General features: G+C 47.4%; 9 protein-coding genes across 9 annotated transcripts; 8 read left to right on the forward strand and 1 right to left on the reverse strand.

The window, feature by feature from the left end:
* Positions 1 to 3,168: 3,168 nt before the first annotated feature.
* Positions 3,169 to 5,079, forward strand: GGS25DRAFT_499032 (uncharacterized protein). The gene has a single exon (XM_049261741.1). It carries the CDS (start codon positions 3,780 to 3,782, stop codon positions 5,040 to 5,042), a length of 1,263 nt encoding a protein of 420 aa, XP_049114648.1. The 5' UTR covers positions 3,169 to 3,779; the 3' UTR covers positions 5,043 to 5,079.
* A 414-nt stretch (positions 5,080 to 5,493) lies between these two features.
* GGS25DRAFT_523657 (uncharacterized protein) lies at positions 5,494 to 7,181 on the reverse strand (the record flags this gene model as incomplete). Its single annotated transcript, XM_049264468.1, has 4 exons — positions 5,494 to 5,519; positions 5,589 to 5,908; positions 5,962 to 6,806; positions 6,873 to 7,181. The coding sequence occupies 4 exons, from the start codon at positions 7,179 to 7,181 to the stop codon at positions 5,494 to 5,496; spliced, it is 1,500 nt and encodes a 499-aa protein (XP_049114649.1).
* A 4,644-nt stretch (positions 7,182 to 11,825) lies between these two features.
* GGS25DRAFT_368298 (MFS general substrate transporter) lies at positions 11,826 to 15,067 on the forward strand. The gene is made up of 2 exons (XM_049258164.1): positions 11,826 to 12,303; positions 12,362 to 15,067. The coding sequence occupies exons 1-2, from the start codon at positions 12,013 to 12,015 to the stop codon at positions 14,933 to 14,935; spliced, it is 2,865 nt and encodes a 954-aa protein (XP_049114650.1). The 5' UTR covers positions 11,826 to 12,012; the 3' UTR covers positions 14,936 to 15,067.
* Positions 15,068 to 15,810: 743 nt separating this feature from the next.
* On the forward strand, positions 15,811 to 18,455 carry GGS25DRAFT_499047 (MFS general substrate transporter). Its single transcript, XM_049261742.1, has 6 exons — positions 15,811 to 16,409; positions 16,485 to 16,830; positions 16,903 to 16,975; positions 17,031 to 17,183; positions 17,237 to 17,560; positions 17,659 to 18,455. The coding sequence occupies exons 1-6, from the start codon at positions 16,136 to 16,138 to the stop codon at positions 18,259 to 18,261; spliced, it is 1,773 nt and encodes a 590-aa protein (XP_049114651.1). The 5' UTR covers positions 15,811 to 16,135; the 3' UTR covers positions 18,262 to 18,455.
* Positions 18,456 to 19,645: 1,190 nt separating this feature from the next.
* Positions 19,646 to 20,011, forward strand: GGS25DRAFT_523660 (uncharacterized protein; the record flags this gene model as incomplete). Its single annotated transcript, XM_049264469.1, has 2 exons — positions 19,646 to 19,795; positions 19,895 to 20,011. The coding sequence occupies 2 exons, from the start codon at positions 19,646 to 19,648 to the stop codon at positions 20,009 to 20,011; spliced, it is 267 nt and encodes an 88-aa protein (XP_049114652.1).
* Positions 20,012 to 20,232: 221 nt separating this feature from the next.
* On the forward strand, positions 20,233 to 21,647 carry GGS25DRAFT_368421 (putative acetyltransferase, GNAT family). The gene is made up of 2 exons (XM_049258165.1): positions 20,233 to 20,345; positions 20,411 to 21,647. The coding sequence occupies exon 2, from the start codon at positions 20,676 to 20,678 to the stop codon at positions 21,369 to 21,371; it is 696 nt and encodes a 231-aa protein (XP_049114653.1). The 5' UTR covers positions 20,233 to 20,345; positions 20,411 to 20,675; the 3' UTR covers positions 21,372 to 21,647.
* GGS25DRAFT_499051 (uncharacterized protein) lies at positions 21,629 to 23,636 on the forward strand. Its single transcript, XM_049261743.1, has 3 exons — positions 21,629 to 22,496; positions 22,628 to 22,819; positions 22,928 to 23,636. Exons 1-3 carry the CDS (start codon positions 21,893 to 21,895, stop codon positions 23,203 to 23,205), a joined length of 1,074 nt encoding a protein of 357 aa, XP_049114654.1. The 5' UTR covers positions 21,629 to 21,892; the 3' UTR covers positions 23,206 to 23,636.
* Positions 23,331 to 24,890, forward strand: GGS25DRAFT_515073 (mitochondrial NADH-ubiquinone oxidoreductase 20 kd subunit; the record flags this gene model as incomplete). Its single annotated transcript, XM_049263046.1, has 4 exons — positions 23,331 to 23,352; positions 24,064 to 24,084; positions 24,153 to 24,327; positions 24,440 to 24,890. 4 exons carry the CDS (start codon positions 23,331 to 23,333, stop codon positions 24,888 to 24,890), a joined length of 669 nt encoding a protein of 222 aa, XP_049114655.1.
* Positions 24,891 to 25,334: 444 nt separating this feature from the next.
* Positions 25,335 to 26,481, forward strand: GGS25DRAFT_533181 (uncharacterized protein; the record flags this gene model as incomplete). Its single annotated transcript, XM_049265652.1, has 3 exons — positions 25,335 to 25,359; positions 25,565 to 25,901; positions 25,988 to 26,481. The coding sequence occupies 3 exons, from the start codon at positions 25,335 to 25,337 to the stop codon at positions 26,256 to 26,258; spliced, it is 633 nt and encodes a 210-aa protein (XP_049114656.1). The 3' UTR covers positions 26,259 to 26,481.
* Positions 26,482 to 26,975: the final 494 nt, after the last annotated feature.

Raw genomic sequence — 26,975 nt, forward strand, 5'->3', positions numbered from 1 at the left:
CTACGAGTGACATCGCCCTACCCCTATATGGGGCAGTTTTTCCTAGGGTCTCAAATCCCGAGATTTTGGAATGAGCATATACTCTTACTTAGGTATATATTGAAGTCTTTTTAAGAAGACATGTGTATACGTTTCGGTTCATGTAGCGCGTATGGAGTATACCTTGATGGATGTTTTGTTGGTATAGACTGAGTTGTGGCTGGATAGCGCCTACTACGTAGGTATATTTTACATGCAATTTACACTAGATGGCTCGCTATGGATGTACTGACTACCTAGGTAGGTAGTGCTTAATAATGAACTAAGTGCCAAAGTGAGGGCCGAAGACTACCTAGGTTTCTAGGCCAATCGACCTTCACTTGGGGGTGATACCATCGACTAAGAGACGAACGTAGAAGGAAAAGGGGAAGCGAGATAAGGCAGTCTTGGTCACATTCTCGATACACTACACACCTACATGCCTACGGGCGCCCACACATAACGAACCTCACAATGGAATAATCTTAGATGGTACGGTATTCGGGTATCTATCTATCTGGTCCCATTATACTCTATGTCCTTCGTGAAGCCAAGGTCTCCATTAGTGGCAATAATACCTAGGTTGACGACTTCTACCACATCCTCTCCACATTCGCATGCACCCGCAGCCAAGAACCACCACAGCCCCCAGCCTGGGCCTGGGCCTTTATCTGGTTGCCACCCTCAGCGTAGGCGCGTAGGTAGAGGGGATGGAAACCCATCGATCATGTGTTTGGTGCAGACAGGTAAGTAGCAGGCACAATTGTGATGCCAACACAACAGCCTCAAGATTGAAAGGCTTCCCATTCCTCTTGTCTACGCGCGGTGTGGTAAGTACCTGGTGGCTTCTCTGACTATCGCCACCAGTACATCGCCCTTGAGATCTTTCCCATACCTACCTAGGAGTTGGGTGTTCTGCCTACGTAGTCTTCTGTCTGTCCTGGGTGCTGTCTGTCGGTTGGCCCCAGTACACGGTGGCGCGAATCTTGCATCGTACTGTGTAAGTACTAGGTATACGCGAGAAACAATAATTCTAGACCTTAATTCAATGAATCTCATCGATCTCATCGAGGCATGAAGCAATGATTGCTCTTCGCTGAACAGAGCCAGTCATTAATCCTGTCCATCTTGTACTCGGAATCGTCTCGTGGGAAGTGAGAATCATTTTCTGGCACCCAGTAGCTTACCTGGGTTGGATTTGACCGTTGATTGGCTAGTTGGCCCGAAAAAGAAAAGAAAAATAAGAGGAGGGCAGAGGAGGTCAGGCAGATGGGTGATACAGCCTGGTGAAGGAAGGGGCTTCAGCTCTAGCTTTCTCATGATAACTATGCGCACCACGTGATCGCCTTATGCGTGTGAAATGCGTAGCAGGGCCTTGATATGTTGCAGTACACCTGCAACCAAGAAGAAGAAGGAGGAAAGGAAGAAAGCTTGCTTTATTCCCAACTACGGATGGCGGAGTGCCAATATATGGCCATAAGGGCCATATGGAGCCTAAGGGTGCCTGAGGCACCTGCAACATGATATTTTCGCACTGAGGGCAGTTCTGCTCTGTTCCATGTGTGTACCTTTGTGGGCGGTCGTGAATCCTTCTCGTGCCTCCAGCTTGCGGAGGGCCTTATGTATGGCTGCGCGGCATGATCAAGAGACGAGGGTAGACGGGTAGGTGCACGGTGTAAGGTAGAAATAAACACCCGAGCATGTGGCTGGTGGGTAGGTGTGCACGACGAAGTCCTACGCTGCTGATGAGGAACGAAGAAAGAAGAGGGTTTGGTGAGAGGTTAGGTTATCTATATATGTAGGTACCTACTTATATATGGTATGTAAAAGGCGGAGAAAAGTTGAGATGGCTTCTCTTAGGTGATGTTGCTGGCTGCTGAAGTACCGGCACCTAATATAGTAACGCCTAGATGGCTTTAGTAGATATACACTAGTGAAGCTCTGAATTAGGAGCTATGCAAAGGCAGCAGAGGCAAAGTTAGGAGTATAGTCTATTCGATTGGGAATAATAGGAGGTATAACAGCTGGTATATATATATAAGCACCTACCTGATAGGCAGACAGATACTGTGTACCCGCAAGCGCATACACATGGGAACAGCTGGATGTCAATTTATACCAAGCTGCCAACCTAGACTCAATTGCTCAGCTCAACAAACAAGCTTCTTTGCCCGGATGACTACCTCCCTACTTACATAAATATCATCCATACAAATAGAAACTGAATGCTACCTCCAAATAATAGAGTATAAATTAGTCATACCTACCTTTCTCCCACTCCTCCTTCAGTGCTACACACAACTGCCGTGCGCTATCTACAGTACCTAACTACATAGGTATCCAGTCTGGCGCTTGAGTCTTTTACCGCTCACAATGTGCGCATACTGTACATATACACCGTGTAGTCATGCCAGCTGCATACATACATACACACATACGTGGCCAGCGACTTCGCTTACTATGTAGTAATCATCATATACATTACCTCCCTATATTATGTAGACGAAGTGAGGCGCGCTAGACAGCCAGCCAGCCAGCCATTGAACCCGAGAAGAAGAAGAAACTAGGTATTACCTACCTTACATACATAGTACCTGGCTATTGTCTCAGGCAATGCCATCTAGTTATGACTTGGATTCACATGCATGTCTAAGTCAACAGACCCAGCCTCACCAACTTCCAAGTTCTAGAATAAGGAGTACGGAGTTTGTATGTATGATAGTAGTTAACTACGTAGGTACATCAATTAGGTGTCCAGTTATGGGTATGCACGCAATACAATACCTAACCTAACCCCTTACATAAGCAGCCCAACCCGCACGCAACCCGCGCAGGATCATTAACATTGGCATCTCAAGCTAGTATATGTACCTATAAGGGGGGGGGGCGGCGGTAGGCAATTCGTACATACAGTACATCCATTAATACAAAGTGACCTACCTAGCTAGGCATGCGATTGATACGTCGGACACCTGCATGGCGCATGTAGGGGAGGGGGGGGGAATCCGATTTGCATCAACGATTAGCATCGAGACAGATAAAAGTTCTAATTCGCTAAGGTTACATAGTACGATCGATCGAATAATAGGTACAAAAAGTAGTAGTAACATGCGACCGGTGATGGGATTGGGATGGAAATTGGAGATTCAAGTGAGATTGGGTTTGCTGCGATTCTACGCAACGATCCGTCATCTACTTTTTCAGCCCACCGATTTTTCTTATTTGTAAATTTTTTTTTTCTTGTAACCCCCTTATTATTTTCGTCTTATAAGACTTCAGGCCTGTTTTTTTGGGGGGGGCCTATAACTAGTGTAGTACATAGCATAAAGCCTAAAAAAGGAGGCTGGGCCAGTGATAATGTGGGGTTACACCGTATAACCCAGCCTCCCCGTACCATACAAGTAACACGCCATCAAAATACGAACAATTGCGGTCTCTCTGTCCTCCGTCACATATCCTTTACATAAAATACCGTTCCAAAAGAAAATAAAAGAATACAATTGAAATCTAGTTTTCTCCAATTTTCTCAAAACGATAAACATAACATTCCTTTGTTCGGCTTTTTTCTCTTCTCATCTATCCTTCTCCGACCAAACCTTGGGTTTCGGTTACACGCCTCACACGACATCATCCCTTTTCCCGTGTGCACCCGCGCCCGCGCCCACACACACGCAAGGGAAAAGAAAAGAAAAGAAAAAAAACAAAGATAAAACACACCCCTTAGTACATACAATTAGCATACATATATCCCGCCCGTTATTATGAACTCGCCTTCCAGACCGCGCCCACGTCAGGCTCAACCATCACGTGACCGTGACCGCGACTACGACGACGGAGTATCTGCAGCCGTGTACCACCACACTGGAGGAGTGGTAGGAAAACCCGGCCCTAGCGGTAATACTAGTAACGGCGGTGGCACTAGTGCTGGTGGCGGTAGTGGTAGTGGTAGTGGTGCCCCGCGCTTCGACAGTCACGACGATTTTTACGACTTCCTCGACAGCAACCGAGGCCCAGGAGGATTCTCGAACCCTGCTACCAACGCAAACGTCAACGCCGTGTTGCAGCAGACACAGCCGCTACAAATGGCCCAGCAGCAGCAACGCTATCCTCAACCACAGCAGCAGCAGGGCGGCGGCCCACCCATTAACCACAATATGAACAACAGCCCCACCGCCCACGGCAGCAGGCCCCCACTCACTAACTCGTTCCCCTCCCAGGGCGAGGCGCCGCCTCCTGCTAGTCGAAACCGGGCGCCCTCTTACTCGGGCAGCAGCCGTTCCGAGGAGATGCTCGTGGCGGGCGACCGCGACCGCGACCGCGGCAGCGTCGACAGCAGCCGCGTACAGCGCCAGAATGGCCGTCGCGGAGGCGCCGGAAAGCCCATCCCTGGCCCGCGCCCACCGACCAGCAGCTCGGGGGGGTCGTCTCCGCCGCGCAACTCTGCAAGCTACAACCCGCAGATCCAGCAAGCGCAAGCGCAGAGCAAGTCATCCGCATCGGCATCGGACCCGAGCCTCGCGGTCCCAGGGAATGGGGGCTTGAATCCTGCGAGCGCAGGAGCATCGATCCAACGGCTCAAGAGTCCGAGCGTGCTGGACTGCGTGCTGCAGCCGCTAGACGCGAAGGTGCGGGAGTACCATGAATTCATGCAGCAGGAGCAGAATGAGATGGACGCACTGGACGCGGAGCTGCGGGCGCTGCAGGAGCGGCGCGCCGACGCCGAGACCCGCTTCCTCGAGGCCAAGAGCAAGCACGACGACTATAAGCGCCAGTACCTCGACGTCGAGCGCGCAATGCGCGGCGACCCCATCCCTCCGCCCACCCCCAGGGAGCACCAAGTGCCGCTTGCGCGACAGCAGACGCGGCCCATGAGTTTGCAGGAAGACGACCCATACGACGATGATGAGCTCATGCCCCCGCCGTCATCGCACCGACGCATCAACTCGCAGCAGTCCTTCGGGCGATCCTCGCACAAGTTGAAGTCCGGGGGTCGTTTTCGGTTCAGTTTATTCGGCGAAAAGTAAAAAAAAAAAAACGGCTGGCTGGCTGCTGAGTAACGTGGAAAAACTCACTATGGGCAAATGAACAAAAACGCCAGGTAATGGGAATGAATGGGTGGGCTTAACGACTTACGCTAACGGTTTTCTACTTCTTCCATGTATAATGATAGGGATAACATTGAATGAAATGGCAATTATAGCATGTAGATGGTTAGCATGGAAAATGGGAGTCGGGTCTAATTGGAACTATATCTTCAGTCTGTTATAGGACCATCAACTACATGCTGTAACCCTTGGAGATGGAAGCTGTTATTGAAGTTTAGGTCGGGTGTTGAGGAAGGCGAACCGAGCTACATGTTACTGTATCATAGTCGTCGCTGATGGCGACTTGAAATGAGTTGAGCCCGTTGAGCTCATGCCGAAGCTAGGTGTCCTCGAAACATTTCACCCATCAAACAAAAAACATGCTAGAACATCATTTAGCCATGAAGACGTGAAGCCCTAAAGCATTCCGGATTAGTCACCATTCTGCACCCAAAATACAGAGTCTTTCCAGCTCTGAAGACCAACCGAAAGTCAACGTGACGTGACTGTAAAGCATGGAATCCTCAATATCTTTCAGCGAAATCCTGTCAAGAGCAGTGAGGTCCTCCCACGACTGCTCAATTAAATTGGCCTCGGAGCCGTCTTCGAATTGCGGCCCCTTTTCCGTGCCCCCGAAGAAGAGTTGGGTCCAGGCGTCATCGTGCCACACAAGCTTACTAGCCGCTACCGTACCGCTTTCATCAATTAACGACCCGATAATTCGCGGGTTAAGTGAAAGGTCTCTATGCGACCCGCAGTTCTTACAGGTTGCAACAGGCTTGTTGGAGTAGAGCGGGATCCCACAACTAGATAGCACTTAGATTGGTGAGGTACACGACCAAACATCTGTGGCACTCACCATTCAACGCAGCACGTGTTGTTTTTATACCAAAGCTCCATGATTTTCATCTCCACGATCATGACATGCAACTTTCCAGTAAAGTTTACGGCAGTGTCAGGAAACCGGACTTGTTCTTCAATCTCGGCAATAGTAAACAGGGTTCGGCCCGGCCCGTGAATGGCGAGATCGATGTTCCAGGTTTCTGTAGGGAAAGGGAGGCAGATACTTTGCCGCTTGGTTATATTCTTCAGCTTACTTCTGAGCCAATCAACTTCAGGAAATTCAGGATCGACATCAATAATTGAGTTGTGTGCAATGCCTAGATGCACCGGCATTTGGCCGGCTCGGCAGGTTGGTTTAGAGATGAGTAACATGGTCTGGCTCGGGGCCCAAGTCTTGGCCGAAGCAATCTTATCCTCCCATAGCTTTAGGGTACAAGTTGCCGTATCGTCGAATACACCCACCTCTACCATGTTAAGTGACTTCTGGTTTTTCTTCGAATGGATCGTTCTACGCTGTCCAACGCTTCGCACACAGACAAGTATTTTGCTTCCTGTCATATCGTGCCCAGTAGATAGGAAGGCTTTCAGTGTCATGAGCCCGGGAAGATAGTCATAATTCTCCAGGTCACAGTCCAAGGGGCAGCGCAAAATGCGATATGCGTCTGAGCCAGGGGAGTCGTTATGGAAGATTATATGGGTTGATACATTGCGACCAGGAAGGATGGTCGTTACTGACATACAGAAGGGTATACTGCGGTATTGAAGGTTGGTAGCGTTGGAAATAAAGGTCGTCCATATTGTAACTCTTTGCCCAAGAAGCACTTCCTGGTAGTCCGACACACTTAGATAGTAAACCTTGACCTACAACTCTTAGTCAATATGGAACTGCCAGTTTCAGATGTCTATAGTAGGTACATTGGTACGTACTGCAATAACTCCTGTCCCATCACTAACGATGAAAAGATGATGGCCTTGAACATCGATTCTGAAATTCACAACTCGTCCGGAGATTTCATAGTTGTGCGGACCGGTTTCAAGGAAAGATATATCACATCTCTCATACGCTCGTTGGGGCTTCCACTCACAGGAGAGTGGATTGAGTGCTGCGTTCACTTCAGAGTCTGTGAAGCCATCCCCTGGCTTACGTATGATTGAAGACTCATCATTATTGTTTTGTGAGTTTGACAGCACTTCTCTAGAAAAGAAGGACTGGATAGAAGGGAAGGAAGCCTCCATAATGACTTTGTTTTTGCATAGAAACGTAGGATGATAAGGCTAGACAGTGGCCAGGTAGGTGTTGACGACTAAGGCGAGGTGGACATGATTCATACAGTGGCAGATGTCCTGCAAGCAATAACAGGTGGGCATTATGTAGGATCATAATTTATAACTTGAAGTAGACCTGTCTGTCTTTGGAAAAGAGGGGCTGGCAAGTGAATCTCGGTACAGGTTCATCGCAGCTTCCTCGTACTTTGGATACGTGTCTTCAAACTTTCCTATAATATATGACAGGAGTACCTTCCCCCTGAGCTGTGGAGGCACTCGGTAGGCGTTCTCAATGGGGCGCACACAGCTGGCCCTTCCATTTTACCAGAAGGTACGTACGTACATCTATTAGAAGGCAAGTGGGATCTACCAGAAAGGGGCTAGATCCACCATGAATTAGGTACCTAACCTAGGTACTAGGTATATAAGAGGCGCGCAGTTCCCTTGTAGGAGAGTAGGTAGATTAACTCTTTGTATGACATCCATCATGCCCAGGTGGGAATCAACTCACTGACGCCATCTTTGTCAAAGGTCTACCTAGGAGCACATGGAGGTTCACATGGAACAAAGACGACTTACGTGTATATGTACCTAGGTAGCTTCCATAGTCTCCGGGAGATGTTAGAGATCCCCGCGCAATAACGATGTTGTTCTGCATCTTCTAGGTCCCGCCTCGTGACAATCTTATTTCTTCATTCCTACCAAGTCTGTACGAGCTATACCAGAAAGAAATCAGACAAACTAGTCTTATTAAGCTTAAATAAGGTGATTGATGGCATAAGTAGCTACCTATCGGTCTTTATTGATGCTGTGATTTTGAAGGAGGATTGTAGAGATGGGGTGGCGCAATGAGATGATGGATTTTGAGAGTCCGTGGGCAACAGCACGTAACCCCTATAATAAATATCTACCCGGCATTGAGTTCTCGAAAAAGCATACTATCTCGCTTTTAGAAACATGTCGCATTCTAAGACAATGTTCCAAAGGTGCTGTCCTGTCTGAAGGGAATGTATGGCTGATGGCCACCTTCCTAATATAGCAGCTGCAGAGTCTCATGTCACATTGCATTGATGCTACAGTTTAAATCAACGACCGTCGTCCAGGAACCATTGCGGAAAAATTAGTGTTCAGCCTAACGTCAAGTGCCCTTTGACCAAGGTATAAAATAGCTTCATACCTACTGTGAAGCCCTTAAGACTAGTAGCTGTCACGTAATGAGGGCGTAGTTCCAAGATGTTATCAAAACGCTGACTATGTACTATGCAGCCACACAGCCCGATCACTTGAAAAAATATACTACTTACTATCAAGTGTATTGATACGCCGTTGAGTATTCCAAAATGAAAATCTACTATCTGGAAATATATTGGAAGGCGGGTGGGATTTTCTCAATATTATCAATCGGCTTAAAACCACAAGCCCCTTTTTCTGTAAATCATTTTTGATACCCTGGCACAATCCAGGAGGCAATTGCCTACCTAGTATACTCAACTTCGTTCAGAAAAATTATGATGCACCAAGACAATGGTCAGGTTTATCCTAGGTACATAAATTAAAAAGTTTAACTATGGCTTCTATAAAACCGACCTCACGATTTATATTTCAGCCTCTCAGCAGTACCTAAATACGGATGCATGTGGACCTCAATGCCTTTAAGCTTATCTGATGGCAGGGATTTAAGAAAAGCTCAAGCAAAATTGCCTTGATAATATTGATGGAGTCACAGACTCACAGTTCAATAGATTACTTCAAACGTTTCTTACTACCTACCGTATATTTTCGGCATTATGGTCCTCTTGTTAGCTCCACTTATTTGTGCGCCTTGCCCAATGTAGTTAGTTCAGTGCTGAGGCTCTAGTACTAGTGTTATCAAAATCCACGTGATCATAATTCTACCTATCTTATTTCTGTGTTTTTTCAATAAGGATAGGTTTAAAGTGTTATGCATTAATTAAGAAGCTTTAAATATCCATACATCTACCAAGAAATAGCAGATAAACGTAGATATGGGAGAGCAGGTATCACGTGTTGACACGTGACATTGCGTGCTAATATTGTTGGAATCGGATAAGAATCCCTCCGAAATGAGGTGTAGTTGAATAAACCTTGGGGTAAATCACCCTAATTAGGTAAAGCGCACGAATAAGTGGAGCTAACAAGAGGACCATAATGCCGAAAATATACGGTAGTACATATGTAGGTACCTAGGCACCTATAACAGCTGTGCCGTTTTCGATCCCTTCCCCACATCGATGTCGAGGCCTACATAGTACATACATGTAGAGCACACAGAACTACAAGGTTGCTAGGCACTCGGTATGTAGGTAGTACATCGGGATATGAGATAACGTGTTATTCAATTATAGGGCCATCCATCGAAATACCAATACACGTGTAATTGACATTTGAACTTTTTCATTTTTGGGATTTTGTTTTGGGAATTTTCGTACTTCGGATTACCTAGTACGAGGTTGGGACTCAACTTGGGAGTTTTTCCTAGTTTGCCCCTAGTTTGTGGCACTAAAGTCAAGGGGACCTCCGTTATGTCGCGACGAAACTAGCCCTAATACTGCTTCCCGAGAAGCGAGCGAATGATAATTATCAAGTACCTATGCAGAGTTCATTTTCCAAGTAACATCTGAGAATCATAATCCGATATCGTGGGTGTTGGGTGTGGGTGGGTGGACGTTTTCAGATTGATAACCAAACGCACAGAATGAAATAGACGCATGTACAATTCCAGCCAATCAACATAAGCGGAATAGTAATACCAGGTATTCTATGTTACATACTGTTGTGACAGTTGTGTAGGTAGGTAAGTACATGGCTATCTAGTATGTAGTTTGATACGAGAACTGCGTTGTTTTTTCACGAAGCGTTTCACCTACATACATCTACATAGGTATGTAGCACACACTCGATGTTTGCGTAGGTGCCTAGTAGGTACCTACTATGTACATACCTAGTGCACATGTGACATGTGTATACTGGGCGCTACCTAGTATACAGCATATACTGGGAATGTTGGCAAGGGAGTCCTCACTCATGCACGCAATAATACCTTACGTACCTAAGAAGAGCCTAACCTAACCTAGCATGTATTGTACTGCTGGAGCTCAAGTTATTCAGCTCTTTTGAACAAGTGTAGATCTATGTAGGTTAGGTACATATGTACCTAGGTTAGTACATAGGTACCTATGTAGGTATGTCAGGATCGGGAATTTCCACAGCTGGATAACATTGAACTTCCAAGGTTATAGACCGAGGTACTACATAGGTAAGTAGTCAGTTAGGTAATACATATATGTAGACCTCTGAATGACTTTACCGAAACTAAAAGGCATCCCATCTTACCGGGACCCTGATGAGACTAAGACATTTATTTCAATGTTCTCGTCTAAAAGCGACCCAATCAATAAGACACCGTTAAAGAAAATGTAACGGCAATCCGGGGCCAATCCGGGGTAAAATAGGCGTGCTAAATTGTGGGGTAGACTTGGATTGTTCAAACTTCAATGTTGCTACCCCTGTCGAATCCTAGCTGTATCAACGTCATCTGGCGGAAACCAAGAAGATCCACCATTTGCTCCAAAGCAGCCGAACTATTACCTAGCGAGAACAAGGACAACTGGAACTTGTTCAAAGTCTCCATCTAACAAATTTTTTTGCCAAATCTTTTTTTTTATTTGCCATTGCCATTACCATTGAGGTGCATCGGTTTCATCCAGCCATCCAGCCATTCATCCATCCACCCATCTCTCTAATCTGCTTATGTTATAGGCTTGATTATCAGCATTAAACGTATATCGTACTACTGGTTAGCGTCTACGTATTTGTAGGCTCTAAGAAGGAAAAAACCACTCATTCCTTAGTATTTTCCAGGACTACCTGGCTAGTATCAAGTAGGCAGTCCACGGCTACCAGATATTCATTGTCATCCATACCTATTACCTATCTAGTACATACTTAAGATACATTAATATTTAGATGGCTAGTAATAGCAAACAACAGGGAAGTGTCGAACCAAAGAAAAGGCGGTATCTGCGGCCTTTCTGATTTGACCTTTCAATGATTTCCAAGTTGTTTCTTTGAGTCTTTCTCATCGTACATCCCGCCTACACATCTGTGTACTATCCAAGTACCAGACATACCCATTACCTACGCAATATACACGCGCACAAATAATCCTTTGTGTGTCGAATCACTTTCCCATTGCCTTCATTGCCTTTCCTCTATTGCCTCGGCCCCTGTCATTGCCAATTCACATATGGCGGTCGCGGGGTAGGCGGTCTTGTCTGCCTCGCTACAATACTGTAGCTCTCTCCTCTCCTCTCCTCACCGCCCCAAAGGATCGATCTTATCCTTCCTTTTGCCTCTCTTTCGTCGCTCTTAATTCCTCTTCTAATTCGATGTGTCCTGTTTTGCATACATATTGCCCTGCTTGATCTTGGCTACGCTACTAACTCTACCATTCGAAACACGACATTGGTCTCTTTTTTTTCCCTCTTTTTTTTTTCTCTCATCCCCTGCCGACGAACTCGACGAACAATCCGCTTTCAAACTCCTCCGGGCTGCATATATATGGGCACCTTAGCTGATACGAGCTAGTGCCACATGTCCGCACTCACTTACTGCTTCCACGTATAATAATAACTAAGCATTATCACCTAGACGAGACCATCTCGTCGAATTTACTTGCCACTGCCTACGTCCGCGCAAAAGCTTCTCCTTCGAGGAGTTCATGAGTTCTAATGGCCTGGCTTGAGGATATCAGTCGCACAACGGCATCACACTGGCGAATATGTCGTCAACCAATTACCCTGATCGTGGTCCTGCTGTCTTCGCTGTAACCATCGGAACTCTTGTCCTGGCTAGTTGCATTGTCGCTGCCCGATTGTTTTGCCGAATTCGAATTGTGCGATGCGTTACTTGGGATGACTATTCCATTATAGCCGCCTGGGTTCTTGCTTTTGGTCTCAGCTTCTCTATTGATTACGGTGCTAGCAAGGGTCTTGGTCGACACGACGAAAACATTGCTGATAGTGATTGGGGCCCTCTACGCCGTTGCGAATATGTCTTCTCGATACTATATGTACGTTGCTACCACATCTCTGGTCAATATCTTGGCATTGAGCCTAACCACCACGCAGAATCCGGCTTTGATGGCCACCAAGACTTCTGTGTTGATATTCTACCTTCGCTTGTCTAAAAATACACAGAAAGTACTACGACTAGCATCGTGGGGTGTCTTGGTCATTGTGAATCTAGCCGGCACTGTACTAACCGTGATGAACATTTTCCAATGCCGTCCCGTCGAAGCAGCATGGGATCCACATGCCGAGTTGGAAGCATACTGCATTCCTTTGCTCACGGAGTTCATATGTTCAGCACCTGTCAACATCATTACCGATCTCGCGATATTGGCATTGCCATTACCTGTACTTACCAGCATGAGATTGCCACGAAGACAGAAAATCATCTTAATTTTCACCTTTGCCCTGGGCATTTTCGTCGCCGTAGTCGATGTCGTCCGAATTTACTACCTCGAACAGGCCATTACGCAACCCCCTTCAACACTCGCAGGCAACGCGGAAGCAACTTTCGGACTTTCACCCCAATTTGCTTGGAACGCTTCATTCTCACTTATGTGGTCTGCTGTCGAGGTAAATGTCGGCATCATTTGTGCATGCATTCCGACTTTGAAACCTTTAATTCGCCGCATCCTACCTGCCATGTTATTTGACCCTAATGCGACCCGAACATATGAAAAGGAACAATCTACAGACGGAAATGGTAGCTCTAGCAACGGTCGACCCCCTACATCATCCTTTTTCGTTGGCGGATATATTACACCACCATCCCGAACACACGGCGGGGATGTGCAGGATAGTCAGGTATCTGCCCACGATTTCCTCACGACACCGAATATGACTTCGATCACTCCGAATCCGAACCCGAGTCCTCCGGATCCCCTCGACAGGTCATCTACCGCCCTAACAAGTGCTACGGGAACATACTCATTGTCCGAAAACTCGGTTTATTTTGGCTTTGTAAACATGCGCCGACCTAAGAGCATGATCAGGACCTCAGTCCGTGATTCTCTCAAGTATTGCACCGTGGTCACAATCCTGTTTCTGCTCTGGGGATTTTCATATGGCCTACTAAACCAACTCAACAATGCAGTCGCCTCAGTGTCGGGAATGTCTGCAGCCGAAACAATTGGTCTCTCCTCGATCTACTTTGGGGGAGGATATTTCATTGGCCCCTTACTTATTGGAGAATGGATGTTACGACATGATGAACATTCTAGGTCAAAGAGAGAGAGAAATGGGCCAGATCAAATCGGCGGCTATCGGGCAACGTTCATCGTCGGACTCTGCTTTTATGGCGTTGGGACAATTATGTTTTGGCCTAGTGCTGTACTCACCTCGTTCGCCGGATTTATGGTCTGCAATTTTGTTGTTGGGTTCGGCCTAGCAGTTATCGAAACCGGAGCCAATCCATTTCTTGTCTTTTGCGGTCCCATGGATTATGCCGAAATGAGGCTTTGCCTAGCCCAGGGGGTTCAGGCCGTTGCCACCGTCTTAAGTGGACTTTTGGCCCAGAGAGTTTTCTTCACCACTATTGACTCTCCTGACAACGCAAAATCCTTGGCACTGCTAGACGTCCAATGGACTTATCTAGCCATCACACTTCTATGTGTTATACTGGCGCTCTTCTTCTATTACATGCCATTGCCAGAGGTTACCGACACCGAAATGGAAAATTCTACAAGGTATCTTCCCATTGATCCAAAAAAGCGTGGTTTCGGTGGGCTAGAGCTGCGTACTTGGACCTTGACATTGGCTGTTCTAGCGCAATGGACTTATGTTGCCAGCCAGGAGATCATGAGCATCTTCTTCCGTGACATCCTAACGCCACCTACATCCACTCAGCCATCCATAGGCATGGATGCCTCTAAAAACATGACAGTAGCGGAAAGTTTACGGCCTCCGCCGGGTCTCATCCTTTCCATACCAAACTTCCTTCTCATCGCGCACACCGTCTTTGCCCTCTCCAGATTTTTGGCTGCATACCTCGCTTACTTATCTCCAACCCATCCTAAGATCCCTCAACCGCGTACAGTCTTAAGCATTACTACCGGATTAAGCATTCTCTGTGCTTCTCTAGTGGTGGCTTACCGGCCAAGCAACCCAAATCTCCTGGCTATTCCAGTAACCCTTTTCTTCTTTTTCGAGGGTCCTATGTGGCCTCTCATCTTCGCACTGGGACTTCGTGGGCAAGGAAAACGCACAAAGCGAGCTGCGGCATTAATTACGATGGGTGCTTCTGGGCCAGCATTCTGGCCGTATGTGGTCTATGCGATCCATGAGAGAGGCGGTAGTTACCAGACAGCATTTAGTCTAGTTCCTGCACTACTGTTTGTCTCGGCAATCTTCTCTCTCTTTTTAGATCTAAAGCGGGATGCCAGGGCCCTGGTTGATGCTCGTGTTGGCGCCGAGGATCAGTCCAGGATACAGGACCACGCTAATCGGGACCTAGACCTCGATGCTATCCTCGCAGCGCGGCGTAGGGCATCGGTGAACGGGTTGGCAATTGATGAGGAGAAAAATTGCTTTTTCAAAAGATTCCCGATCGCTTTGAGTAGAGGGAACACTGTACTCTCGGGGCGGAGAAGTTCTGACCAGGCAGCCTCGGAGCACCGTGAGGCAGATGCTGGTTGAGATACGGAGCCGATGGCAGCCATCGCACAGTCAACCATACTTTAGCTCGATGGATGATTTGCTCTCCCCAAGTCGATTCTATGCAGTCTTAATCGTCAACCTTGAGCTGCTTGAGTACCAGTCACATAGGTGGCTTCCATTCTTCCCCGATCGTTCCTTGTCTTCGGACAACTATGGATAGAAGTCCATGAAAGCAAAGGAAAAAGTTGAAGAGTTTTGGAGTGATCGGACATGATAAAACTCGGGGAGGGTTACCGGGTTTAAATGCATTTTAGGCATTCATGCATGGAAGCAATTATCACGTCTTGGCTAAAGAATTGCGCGCCATTCAATTCAATGGTCTTACAACCAAGACGTCTTCTAAGTTCTTACGAACGAAAGACAAGCGCAACGAAACGAACTGGGCATTTATCTAGAAGCATAGCACAGCTGTAGTTGTGTTATGTATTGCTCATGATACTTTTTTATATATATTTAAAGATACCTAGTTAACTCTTGAATGATACCCCTTTTACCCTTTTTAACTACTTAATAACCCAAGTAACCTAGGTTACCTACTTCAAGTTACATGTACTATGTAGTAATTACCTAGTTACATAGGTAGGCACCTATATATGACCGTTCCGGAATGAAGATCGGAAGTGTCGGCTCATTAGAGAACTGACCCACCAAAACCATCGTTGAACACTCAGCGTTCAAACTTAAGATTTGAAATAATGCTCATTATACTACTGCCATGGTGTAGATACATAGATATGTAGTTAAACCATGCTACTTCGAGATGGCTCAGTTCACAGAAACTTAATGGCATGCATTTAAGGACTTATATGCGCTAATACGGCGCTCATTTTCCAGCTTACCAATCAGTGTTAATGGTCATGATGTCTTCCATTAATAAAGTTAGGTGCTAGGTTACATAGGCTACGTACCCTGGGAAACTTTATACATTCATCAATACATACCTTAGTACATAATAGCAGATGCTACATTCTTTGAAATATTTTTTCTCTTTATCCTCTTTATTGTACATATGTATATACCAATAGCCTGAAGCATACAGAGTAGATACTTTGATTAGTTTCCTTCTTTCTTTAAAGTCTATCATCTCTTCACATACTAGACATCAATCCTTGTGTATTACTTGAGCCCCTATATGAGACCGAGGGATTTGGTTCTCATTCCAAAGCCGCCTACTTAGTTATGACATCTCAATTCGAATCTTCTACCGGGCCTCCCTCCAAGAACAATGCAAGAGAGCATGTTCACCCCCGGGATCTTTCTTCAGCGGATGATACCGCGACGGAAGACACCCCTCTCCTGCAATCCGACTCTAGCTCTCATATAACGAATAGTGGGTCATCAGCGACCTCTCAAGATGAAGCTTCCGACGACTTGGATACACCCAACCAAAGGGTTAGCCGGGGACGAGGTATAGCAATTATCTTGAGTACCTATCTACTAATCTTCCTGATCTGTAAGTCTCGCCTAGATTGCCACCAAAATTTCCATATACGCTAATGGAAGGATGTTAATTCTCGCTTGTGGATAGCAAGCAACATGTCAGGCATCACCATGGCCCAGTCGACCATAGCCGCCGACTTAGACGCGTATGAGAACGCAATGTGGTTTACTACATCGTTCCTCGTGGCGACGTCCTCATCGACACCTCTGGTCGGGAAGCTGGCTTCCATATTCTCACCTCGTTCTATCGTGCTCGTTGCATCCACACTCTTCGCCGCTGGGAGCTTTATCACATCGCAGGCCCACTCATTTGAGGTCTTCATTTTAGGGCGAGTCATCACGGGGTTAGGGGCTGGAGGTACCACGGTCTTGGCACTTGTCTTAATTCTCGAGTTAACGACGAAGCGGCAGCGAGGCTTATATGTTGGTCTGCTGTAAGTTAATGCATGGGAGTCACGTGACCCCCTTTTCTTGATGCAAGCTACCATACTAATGTAGTTAATCAGGAATACCGGTTTTACTACTGGAATTTCTTTAGGAGCCGTTTTCTTTGGCGGGCTTATATCTGTCACTGGATGGGTAAGACCGATCATCTCTTCAGATTCGTAGTGTATCAGCTCACAATATTATCCAGAGAGCCCTCTTTTGGGTGCAGGTCCCACCCAGCTTGTTTGCCGGAGTGTCCATCTATTTCAGTATCCCTAGCTCGTTCTCGTCAGGCAAAGGTTCTAAAGGTTCGGTGGTTGAGAAATTAAAGCGGCTTGACTACCCCGGTGCTTTGTTCTTGGTAAGCTACTAACTTGTGTGTCTATACGCCTTAAGCCCGCTAATTTTCTGTAGAGCGGTACTGTCGTGCTGTTTCTATTTGGACTCTCCGGTACCATCCAAGTTATTCCTCTCATTGCTTCTCTGGCGAGTCTAGTTACCTTCGTCTTAATTGAGCGTTATGTCGCTATCGATCCTATCATCCCCCTCGCCGTCATTCAAAACCGAGGTGCCTTGCTGTCTTGTGTTGCCCAGCTTGGAGTAATGGCCTCACGGTGGACAGTGCTATTCTACACCCCGATTACCGCTCTAGCAGTACGCGGGTTCACTCCTGCAACTAGCGGAAGTATCCTCATTCCGACGAATATCGGATTTGGCCTCGGTGGACTTCTTGTTGGTGTAAGCTCTTACTTTCTCGTATCATATTATTCCTCGTAATCGGATTGGCCAGTAAAGGGGCTTTCTTGGTTTGTGAAGACTACTGACAAGCGCTCCAGGGGTTCCATGTCCGCCGCACCGGAAGTTTTTGGTTGTCCTGTCTCGTCTCCCTTGTTCTCTTTGCCACAAGTCTGTTCTTGCTCTCCCTGGCTTCCACGCCGGATGTTCCGATTGCTCTATATATCGTGATTGTGTTCTTCAATGGCCTTTTCACCGGCGCAGCACTGAATTACACCCTCGCACACGTACTGCACTTGACTTTGCCGGACACCCACTACGTAGCCACCAGCTTACTCGGCACATTCAGGGGATTTGCCGGCAGCTTTGGCAGCGCAATCGGTGGTGGTATATTTGCCAGGACACTACGGGAGTCTCTAGAGAACGGTTTCAAGGCAATCGATGGTCCTGACGGTCCTGGTCGCAGCGAGCTAATCAGGAAACTTATTGGCAGTCCCGCTTTGGTATATAATGGTGGTCTCGCAGGCGAGGAACGACAGGTCGCAGTGCAAGGCTACGTAGATGCGCTGAGAGTCTTGTTCCAGGCTGCTGTTGTCTTATCCATCTTTGTGACATTTGTCCAAGCGGCTACCGGATGGAAAGGTCCCTCCGACAAGGTCAAAGATCAAGAAACTAATGGCAGCGATGTTCGAAGCGATGAGTAGGATAGGGACCGGCAGTAGTTTACTTTGATTAGTGTTATGTGGTTCGTTATATTGTTTGTAGACATATAGATTCCTTTTCAGTTGGCCACCAATTACCTGCTTGCTGCTACGAAAGCGATAACAGTACCTAGGTAACCTTGTACATGCTCTTTTACCCTACTATCTGAAAAGCTGTTTCGTCTACCTACCCTTTGCCCCCCCCCCCATTTTTTTCTTCTTAATTTATGCACAGTTATTTCTATTACTCGGGAACAGTTTCCACCGAATTTGCCATTATGAAGCATCTCCACCTCATGGGCATGTGAAAAGATAAGATGAATATTTACCTACCTAGGCATACATACCCAAACCATCACTCTGCAGGTCACTTAGTAGAACCTAACCTCCTGCTTCTTTCGTCAACAAGAGCAACCTCCTTCCCCCTGAGAAGGCCCTGAGGATATATCAAGGGGGGAAGGGGAGTGACGGTCTAATACCGGCTATCGGTAGAGTAGACTCGGGATTCGTAGGGCCTGTGTAGGTATGTAGGTAGATAATCTCTAATGCCTCGAATTATTAGATCCCTACATACAAATCTACATGTCTATCTACCTACCTATGCAGGTAATAATCGGCTTATCCTGTGTCCATCAGCCTCGATAAGGCCTCGCGATCCTCCACATCCAGGCAGGCAGACATGTTGTTCATCAAGGTACCAACCAACCAGCAATACATACCAGGTACCTATATAGGTAATGTAGAGCTCAACGTAACGCGGATGCGCCGCTATAATACCTAGAGTAGTACTGGAATTAACAAAATTGTGCTGGTACCTTGCAGAAACCGCCCTGGGGAGAAAACCGCCCTGTTAGCAATCAAGCAAGTAAGGCAGATCCTACCCCGGAATAGAGACCGGGAGCCGGGAATCTCATCCAACCATCCAACCATTCTGGGAAACTGCTCCTCATAACAGGCTGAAACGTTCAACAACCACCTTTTTTTCTTTTTTCTTTCTTTTTTTTTCGGCATCAGTACATTGTCGCCAATGATATCTTATGCCGGGTAAATTTAAGAAAAGAAAAAGGAGATCAGCAGTGTGGTTTATCCTGACGTACAGTGCGGCTATACCCGCATTGTATGTCCCCGGGGAGATCACGTTGTGAGAAGAGGCGAAAAAGCTATGTTGCATACCTACCTAGGCAGGCAGGCAGGCAGGCAGGCAAGGTAGGTGCTGTATATATGTAGGTAGGGAGGTATATATATATATATATATATATATATATATGGCGTGCCATGATCTCGACATTGATGATTCTCGAAGTAATCGCCAGGCCAAACAAGCCCTTGCCTGACTACCTACCTACCACCGAGACACCAACCCCATCTCAACAGCCCAACCAAAACAATGGCCAACTCCATCCTCGCCCTCCTCCCCCTCGCCATCTCCCTAGCCTCAGCATCCGCGGCCCTCCCCCGAGCCGCCCCGTGCTGGACCGGCGGGATCCACTCGGCCTGCAATGGAGCGGCGACGGGGTGTACTCCCGACGGCATCCTGGTATGTTCCAAGTTTTCTGTAACCCGCGACCTACCTGCGTACATATCATTACCACTTAGGCACTCCTAAGTTCGAGCTAACGGACGTTTATTTACTTAGGTGAAATGCCAAGAATCGACGGGCGCGATGATCTGGGCTTCCATGTGCGAGGAGCCTGGACAGGACCAGCGGACTTGCTCGTACGACGCCGATTGTAACGCGAGCTGTGCTGCGTGAAGTTTTCTTTGTCGAGGCAAAGAAGGGATGTTAATCAAACACTGGACTGAAGATGCTAACCTAGGTTAGGGTATTCATTTTCTCTGGTGCTTTGATGGAGCGTTGTTATAAAAGGATCTCGATTTCGCGGAGAATACTCCAACGACCTTGGTGTTAATTGTTGTAAATCACTACTTCTTTGAAAATATTAAGCCCCTTTATCTCGAGAGAGATGTCGTATGGAGTCGTTAGAAAATACTTCCTAACAGAGTAGGCTGGTCTATCTCGGAGTATTGAGAATAGAAAACCCAGTCTTGTAATTCGTGAATGTAACCCATCAAGTCTTCGCGAACCAATGAAGCAAAGAATTAGAATGTACTCTAATTAAGCTGCCTGTACACGACTCGGTCAGGGACGTACATACCATAGCAGTGATGGCGACCAGAGATATGTACCTAACCCCTAGGCAGGTTAGGTACTACTAGTAGTACGTATGCCATTTTGGGGGGCTGTGGAGGAACTGGGCTCTTAATTGGGAGCATTCGACATTTCAGCCCTAAATCAATCAATCAATTATGTAAACACCCATGTGTATGAGTAGGTACCTAACCTTTTTTTGCGAAATGAAGATTCGATATTAATAAATATACCTTAGGCGCATCACACCCTTTACACAGCGGTATACATGGCGATTCGCGAAGGCAATCCCCTTGGGCCCATCGTCAGCACCAACTTGGCCCAGCGTCCATCTCAGAACGTCAGATTAGTAGGGCAATACGTCACGATAGTCAAGCTCTCGGCTCGACACGCAGATGCCTTCTACCCACAAATATCGGGACCGGAAAACGCTCATCTATGGGACTACATGTTTGATGGGCCATACGATGACCCTGAAGTGTTCCGTGCCAGGCTCGGGGCCAACGAGATCAGCCACGACCCGGTGTTCTACGCCATCGTGCTGAACGGCAATGACGACGACATTGTCGGCATCGCCAGCTACCTACGGATCGAGCCTACGCACCGGAGCATCGAGGTCGGCAACCTCATGTACTCGGCACAGCTGCAGCGCACCCCCGGTGCCACCGAGGCCATGTACCTGATGGCGCGGTACGCCTTCGAGGACCTGGGCTACAGGCGATACGAGTGGAAGTGCAATGCGCTCAATGCGCCGAGCAGGAGAGCGGCTCTGCGGCTCGGTTTCACGTTCGAGGGGATTTTCAGAAAGCATTTGGTCGTCAAGGGCCGCAACAGAGACACTTCTTGGTACTCGATGGTGGACGAGGAATGGCCTGCCATCAAGCGAGCGCTGGAGGCTTGGTTAGATCCTACTAATTTTAACGGCGAGGGCAGACAGCAGAAAAGGTTGGAAGAGTTTAGATAGACTTAGATATCCTAGAAATAAACAAGAACTATTTTATGTCCGTTTGAAATATAAAGAACTGGGAGGTTTGATAGAGATTGCAAGGAAAAGAACAGAAATAAATCATGTTAATTGATACATAGTACATACATAACCTTGATTGTAACGGCTTTAAAGTGATGTGGGGCTGGCAATTCACAGGCTTGCACCTGGCAACTTATTTATCTTAAACTTGACGCCCCGGTCCCCTGCATAAGTGATCGCCAGCCCCCTGGTCATGGCCGCCAATCTTCTGCAACGAATTTGCAACCTCAGCGACTACATCTCACAATAGCCTCCATTAGCCGCTAAAAACGAAAAGAAAACAAAAAAAAAGAAAAAAGGAAAAATCGATAATGATAATCACAGAGATGAAATAACTCTCACCATTCTCTTCCAACCCCAAATTCTAACCTGGCTTGGTTCCTTTATGGATGCCATCCATATAGGTATCCAAGCATCTTAATGTGCAGGCAGTTGCAGCACTGCACTGTACACTCAAGATGTTGCGCACCCAGCTGAAAAGAGTTTCACTGACGACACCTCGCATTCATCATGGCCCTTGTCGTAACCGCCTAGGCACTAGAACCGCAAAGCGCACAATTAGTAACATTAACTTTTCTGACTCTGCCATTCGTGTCCCACTGCTCAGACCCACGTTATGGGCTCTGGCAGCGACGACCACCATCTATCTCGGGTGCGCCGCCTTTGATGTATACCGTGACGTGAGGCGTGCGAAGAAGCGCGGCATTCTCAGGGAAGGTGGAAGGGTCGGCTCCTACGACGAGTTCGAATATGACAAGCGCCATGGGCGGCCCCGGCACTCGCCGCAATCTGAACCAGCAGCTGCATCGCATCACTCGCCCTTGCCGTCTTTGCTCTTGCTGGATCAGCTGAGGGTGATGCTCGCGGGCCACACTGACGCGGAGAAAGTGATCATGGGCTGCTTGGCTGTCAATATCAGTGCGCTGGGAGCGACCTACCTTGCCGGCGGGGCCGCGCTGCAGCCCTTCATTCGCTTTCCCATGTCCAGCCCTCCTTTCACTTTACTCACTAATGTGTTCTGTCACTCGAGCGCCTTGGATGCGTGTCTCACTGGCTTATTGAGTAAGTAACCTCTCCTCCCTTTGCTTCTGGCCTTTTTCGGCCTCTAGTCCTTAAGGGGGTTTTGTTTGGGCAACCTTTTTTTGTTTTTCCTAGATATCATTCAAGCATCTCGCTTACTTTTATTATCGCAGTATTACAACCCACCGGTGATATCGCACAGTCTCACATATTCCAAGGGAACGGCAGCCACATGACCGCCTTCTACTTCTCGACTGCCATTCTGTCGACTCTCGGGGATCAGTTTGCAACCGTGCTGCCGTCTAGGACATATCGATTCAACCGCTTCTTGCCGATTTCGGGATCCGGTGGCATGGCTATGGCTAGTAAGTTTAAAACTCCTTAGACTAATCCTCGCCTTTCTCTTTTCAGTTAAACTTCCCTCACCCTCTCTTCCCAATACCTTCTGTACAGTGGCTTACCCTTGACCGTAGTGCTGGGGGCGTGGGCCACACTGCAGCCGGAGTCGAAAGTCGGCATGATGTTCATACCAGGATTATCATTTTCAATTAAGGATATCATGGCAGCTCTTGCGGTGTATAACACAGTCGGTATCTTCGTCGGAATGCCCTTCGTAACGGCCCATCATGGCGCGCATCTCTGTGGACTGGCACTCGGATCTGGGTATGTATACTTCGGGGGGGAGAAACGCATATGGCGGCCCACACGCAAAGTCGCATTTTATTCCATGAAGGCGTTGCGTATAATATAAGGGGCAAGCTTAACCTTAGATACTTATCAGGTACTTAGGTATCTAGGGAGGTAAGGAGCCGGAGGTTAACACTCAATGGTCGAAGGTTCGGCGTATTAGCAATGTTGAGGCTTGCTATAGCCAACATGATGCGACATCCGTATTCCTGTACTTGATATTTCCAACAAACCAACAAGAAGTCTATATTTGTTGATGGTCTAGGATGGCGATGAAAGAAAGGGGCTGAGTAAGCGACATAGGGGAATGAGCGTTACATTTAAAGGGGGTCATTTTGGATATGATGGCCCGAAAGATACTTCTTAGACGGATTATTCTAGATAGGCATTTATGGAGTTTTATATCCGTGATGATAAGATATATAGATGATTTAGAAGATCGGAATCTATGATGACTTATGACTTCCAGACTTGAGTGAATGTATCATGTGTACTACCTATGTAGTACCTATGTACCTAAGTTAAGAAGGATAGTATTCATAATTCTGTGCAATCAGCTGTCAACAGCTGTCCAATCTCATTACTCGTAGTGGGGTTTATTGCATCACGGAAGATATTCGGCAGTGGATTAGCTTGGACCAATCATATCGAAGCATTTTTTGATTAGTGAAGCGGCAAAAAAGTAGCTCGTTTGTTTAAGGTTCAATTAAATAAAGGAAGGCAAGACTAATCCGCGTAGATGCAGTCGAGGCAATCGATGGATTGATCGATATCAAGAAGGCGCCGTTGCTCGTTCTACCTCTTTTCAGACCCTCCCCACTCAACTCATACAACCTTCATCTATCACCTATTCACACCCACAGGCATTTCCTAAGAATTGCTACTCCTACGATGAGATCAATACTGACTTCCTCGGGAAGAGCAGCCACCTTGGCTCTGAGAGGTTTGTTGCCCATATCTCTCCGCCAACGCCTTATCGCCCCTGATATATACTAAACGTCTACTATCTAGCGAAGCCGACTCCTCGTATCGTTCCTTTTCAATCCATCGCCGCTATATCCACGACCCCGAAGAAGCATGCCGCATCGGTGACACCTCACACCTCGAGCAGCCCCGCGCGCCGTGAACGAAGAGAAGTCGTTCTTCCCAGCCAAGAACCCAAGAAGGGCGTTGTTCAATATGCCTTGTACGTCATCGATTTCACTTCGTCATATTAGTCAACATGTCACAGATCACCTATAGAGCAAGAATACTGCGATGCCACGAGAGATTAACAGGCTAACCGCTATCTGTAATAGAACTACTCTAGATCAAATGGCCAATTGGGCCCGACAGTCCTCGTTATGGCCCATGACGTTTGGACTGGCGTGTTGCGCCGTAGAGATGATGCACCTTTCCACACCACGATACGACCAGGACAGATTCGGTATCATTTTCCGAGCGTCGCCGCGACAGTCGGATGTGATGATCGTGGCCGGCACGCTCACCAACAAGATGGCGCCGGCCTTGCGACAAGTATACGATCAGATGCCCGACCCTCGGTGGGTCGTCAGCATGGGTAGCTGCGCCAATGGCGGCGGCTACTACCACTACAGCTACAGTGTCGTCCGTGGGTGCGACCGCATTGTTCCCGTCGACATATACGTCCCCGGATGCCCGCCAACTAGCGAAGCCCTCATGTACGGCATCTTCCAGCTCCAGCGCAAGATGAGGCAGACCAGGATTACGAGAATGTGGTACAGGAAGTAGAGGAGATTGCACGATGATGAGGGAAGTATGGGCGATAGGAAAGTGTGGGCGACGATCCTGCACCAAGTCCGGCGGACCCGCGATAGACGCTCTATTTTGTCTTGTGGCCGAGGATTGATGTACATAAGATACGGGACACTGCATGCATACAATACGGTTTTTTTGTTCATCGCAGCTCTCATCCGTGTGACTAATTCGAACTAACTCAAACTATCTCGAAAATACCTACCAAGATACATATCTGCGATTCACATTTGTTCTACGGAATAAGTTTGGTGATGGATTTGACGTATCAACTTGACAGCCGGAGTATACCCGACAGAAAAATGCTTTGAGATACGAATTTAAACTTGATCATATCGAGAGTATTACACGCATTAAGATTCTTTAATAACCTTTTCTCGATACTTCTTCAGTTATACTGACATAGGTATGATACGAAGTATGAGTGATTATACCCCCCTACTTGGTGAGTTCATCTTATTTCCTCAACATACCCTAAGACTTCGGTATTTACCTACTATCTGTCAATGACGTAAGAGCCTCAGTTGCTGTAAGTCGCATATCAACTCCCAAATATAGCGAATATTTAGAGTGATTTAAGAAGCAATAGTTTTGTTTCGGAGAAATATTAGAACCTTATGGAACTGCGGAAAACCAACAAAACTAAACAGATCAAGATGATGACGGCGACGACTCGAGCCCCCAACCACAACGGGGATCCGTGGACAGCAGCAGCAGCAAATGGCAATTCCGCTACCGCCGCGCCCGAACCGCGACATCGCGCTTCGTGAACTCGCGCACCAAGCACTGGCTCATCCTCGTCCTCGTCGTCCTCGACGTCGCGGGCATCCTGAGCGACATATTCATCGCCCTCATCACGTGCCAGCTGGGCGTCGAAGACGAGCCGTGGGTGGCGCCGACGAGGAGTGCGCTGACGGTCTTCTCGCTGGCTCTGAGCTGCGTGTTTCTGGTCGAGCTGGGGTTGTCGGTTTTCGCGGATGGGTTGGCGTACGTTCCAACCCGCCTATTTTCCCCAGATCTTTTCCCCTTCATTAGGTATCTATCAGCTTACGTGTTAATATATGTATGTACAGGTACCTATCAAGCTGGTTCCACCGCTTCGACGCGGCCGTCATCGTCATCAGCTTCGGCATCGACGTGCTGGAGCACCACAGCACGGCCGAGGAGATCGCCTCGCTTATTGTTATTTTCAGGCTGTGGCGCGTCGTCAAGATGGTCGACGAGTTCTCTGTCGAGGCCTCCGAGCAGGCGGAGGAGCTGACGGGGGACCTGAGGAAGAGGATACGGGACCTCGAGACGCGCAATGCGGCGCTGGAGGCGCAGGTTGGGTCGCAGCAGCGGTAGAGTAATACACTGCTAGACTGCTAACGTTTCGGTTCATCTAAGTATGTATAGCATAACACCTTTGGAAAGGCGAGAGGGTCGTCGGTTTCTACTTCGGACCGTCGGTTATAGTTGTACTAGTTGAGTGCCTACCTAGGTAGGTACCTAAGGTAGAGAAATAGGTTATGGAGTTGGTGTTTGGAAAACCTTATATGGTCTGGGTGAAAATTGGCATCAACGGTGGACAACCACTTTCTGAGGAACTTAGTCATCTAATAATTCCAGTCATCCGGTCTTAGCCAGACTTTGCTGATGTACGTATATATTAGGAGTTATACACTAGGAATTGGTTTCATCTACGAATAAGAGAAGAAGCTACGATAGACGTTGTGGCAGGTACGTCAGGTTAAAAGTACGACGCATTGTAGCATGTGTTTCAAGTTACTTTTAAGTTTTGGTAGCTCTCCATTCCTTTTAATCCAACTTTTGTAGGCTTTACACCATTCTTCTTCTTCTATGGCCTTTAGACTAATAAGGCGATTTTATCCCCTTTTAATCAGGACATGTCCCTTTCGGTTGTCTTGCCTGAAGAGTTAACCCATCCTTTTTTCAGGGGAGCCCTCGGCGTTCTATATCGGGTTTACTGCAGCCCGAAAGGTAAAAGGGGTCGGTGTCTCGTCGCTTTGTTTAGTCAACAAATCTGTTCAGACCCTTAAATCTTCAGATGATATCCCATGT

Source organism: Hypoxylon fragiforme (genome assembly GCF_022984875.1).
Source record: "Hypoxylon fragiforme strain CBS 206.31 chromosome Unknown GGS25scaffold_7, whole genome shotgun sequence".
Classification (NCBI taxonomy): Eukaryota; Fungi; Ascomycota; class Sordariomycetes; order Xylariales; family Hypoxylaceae; genus Hypoxylon; species Hypoxylon fragiforme.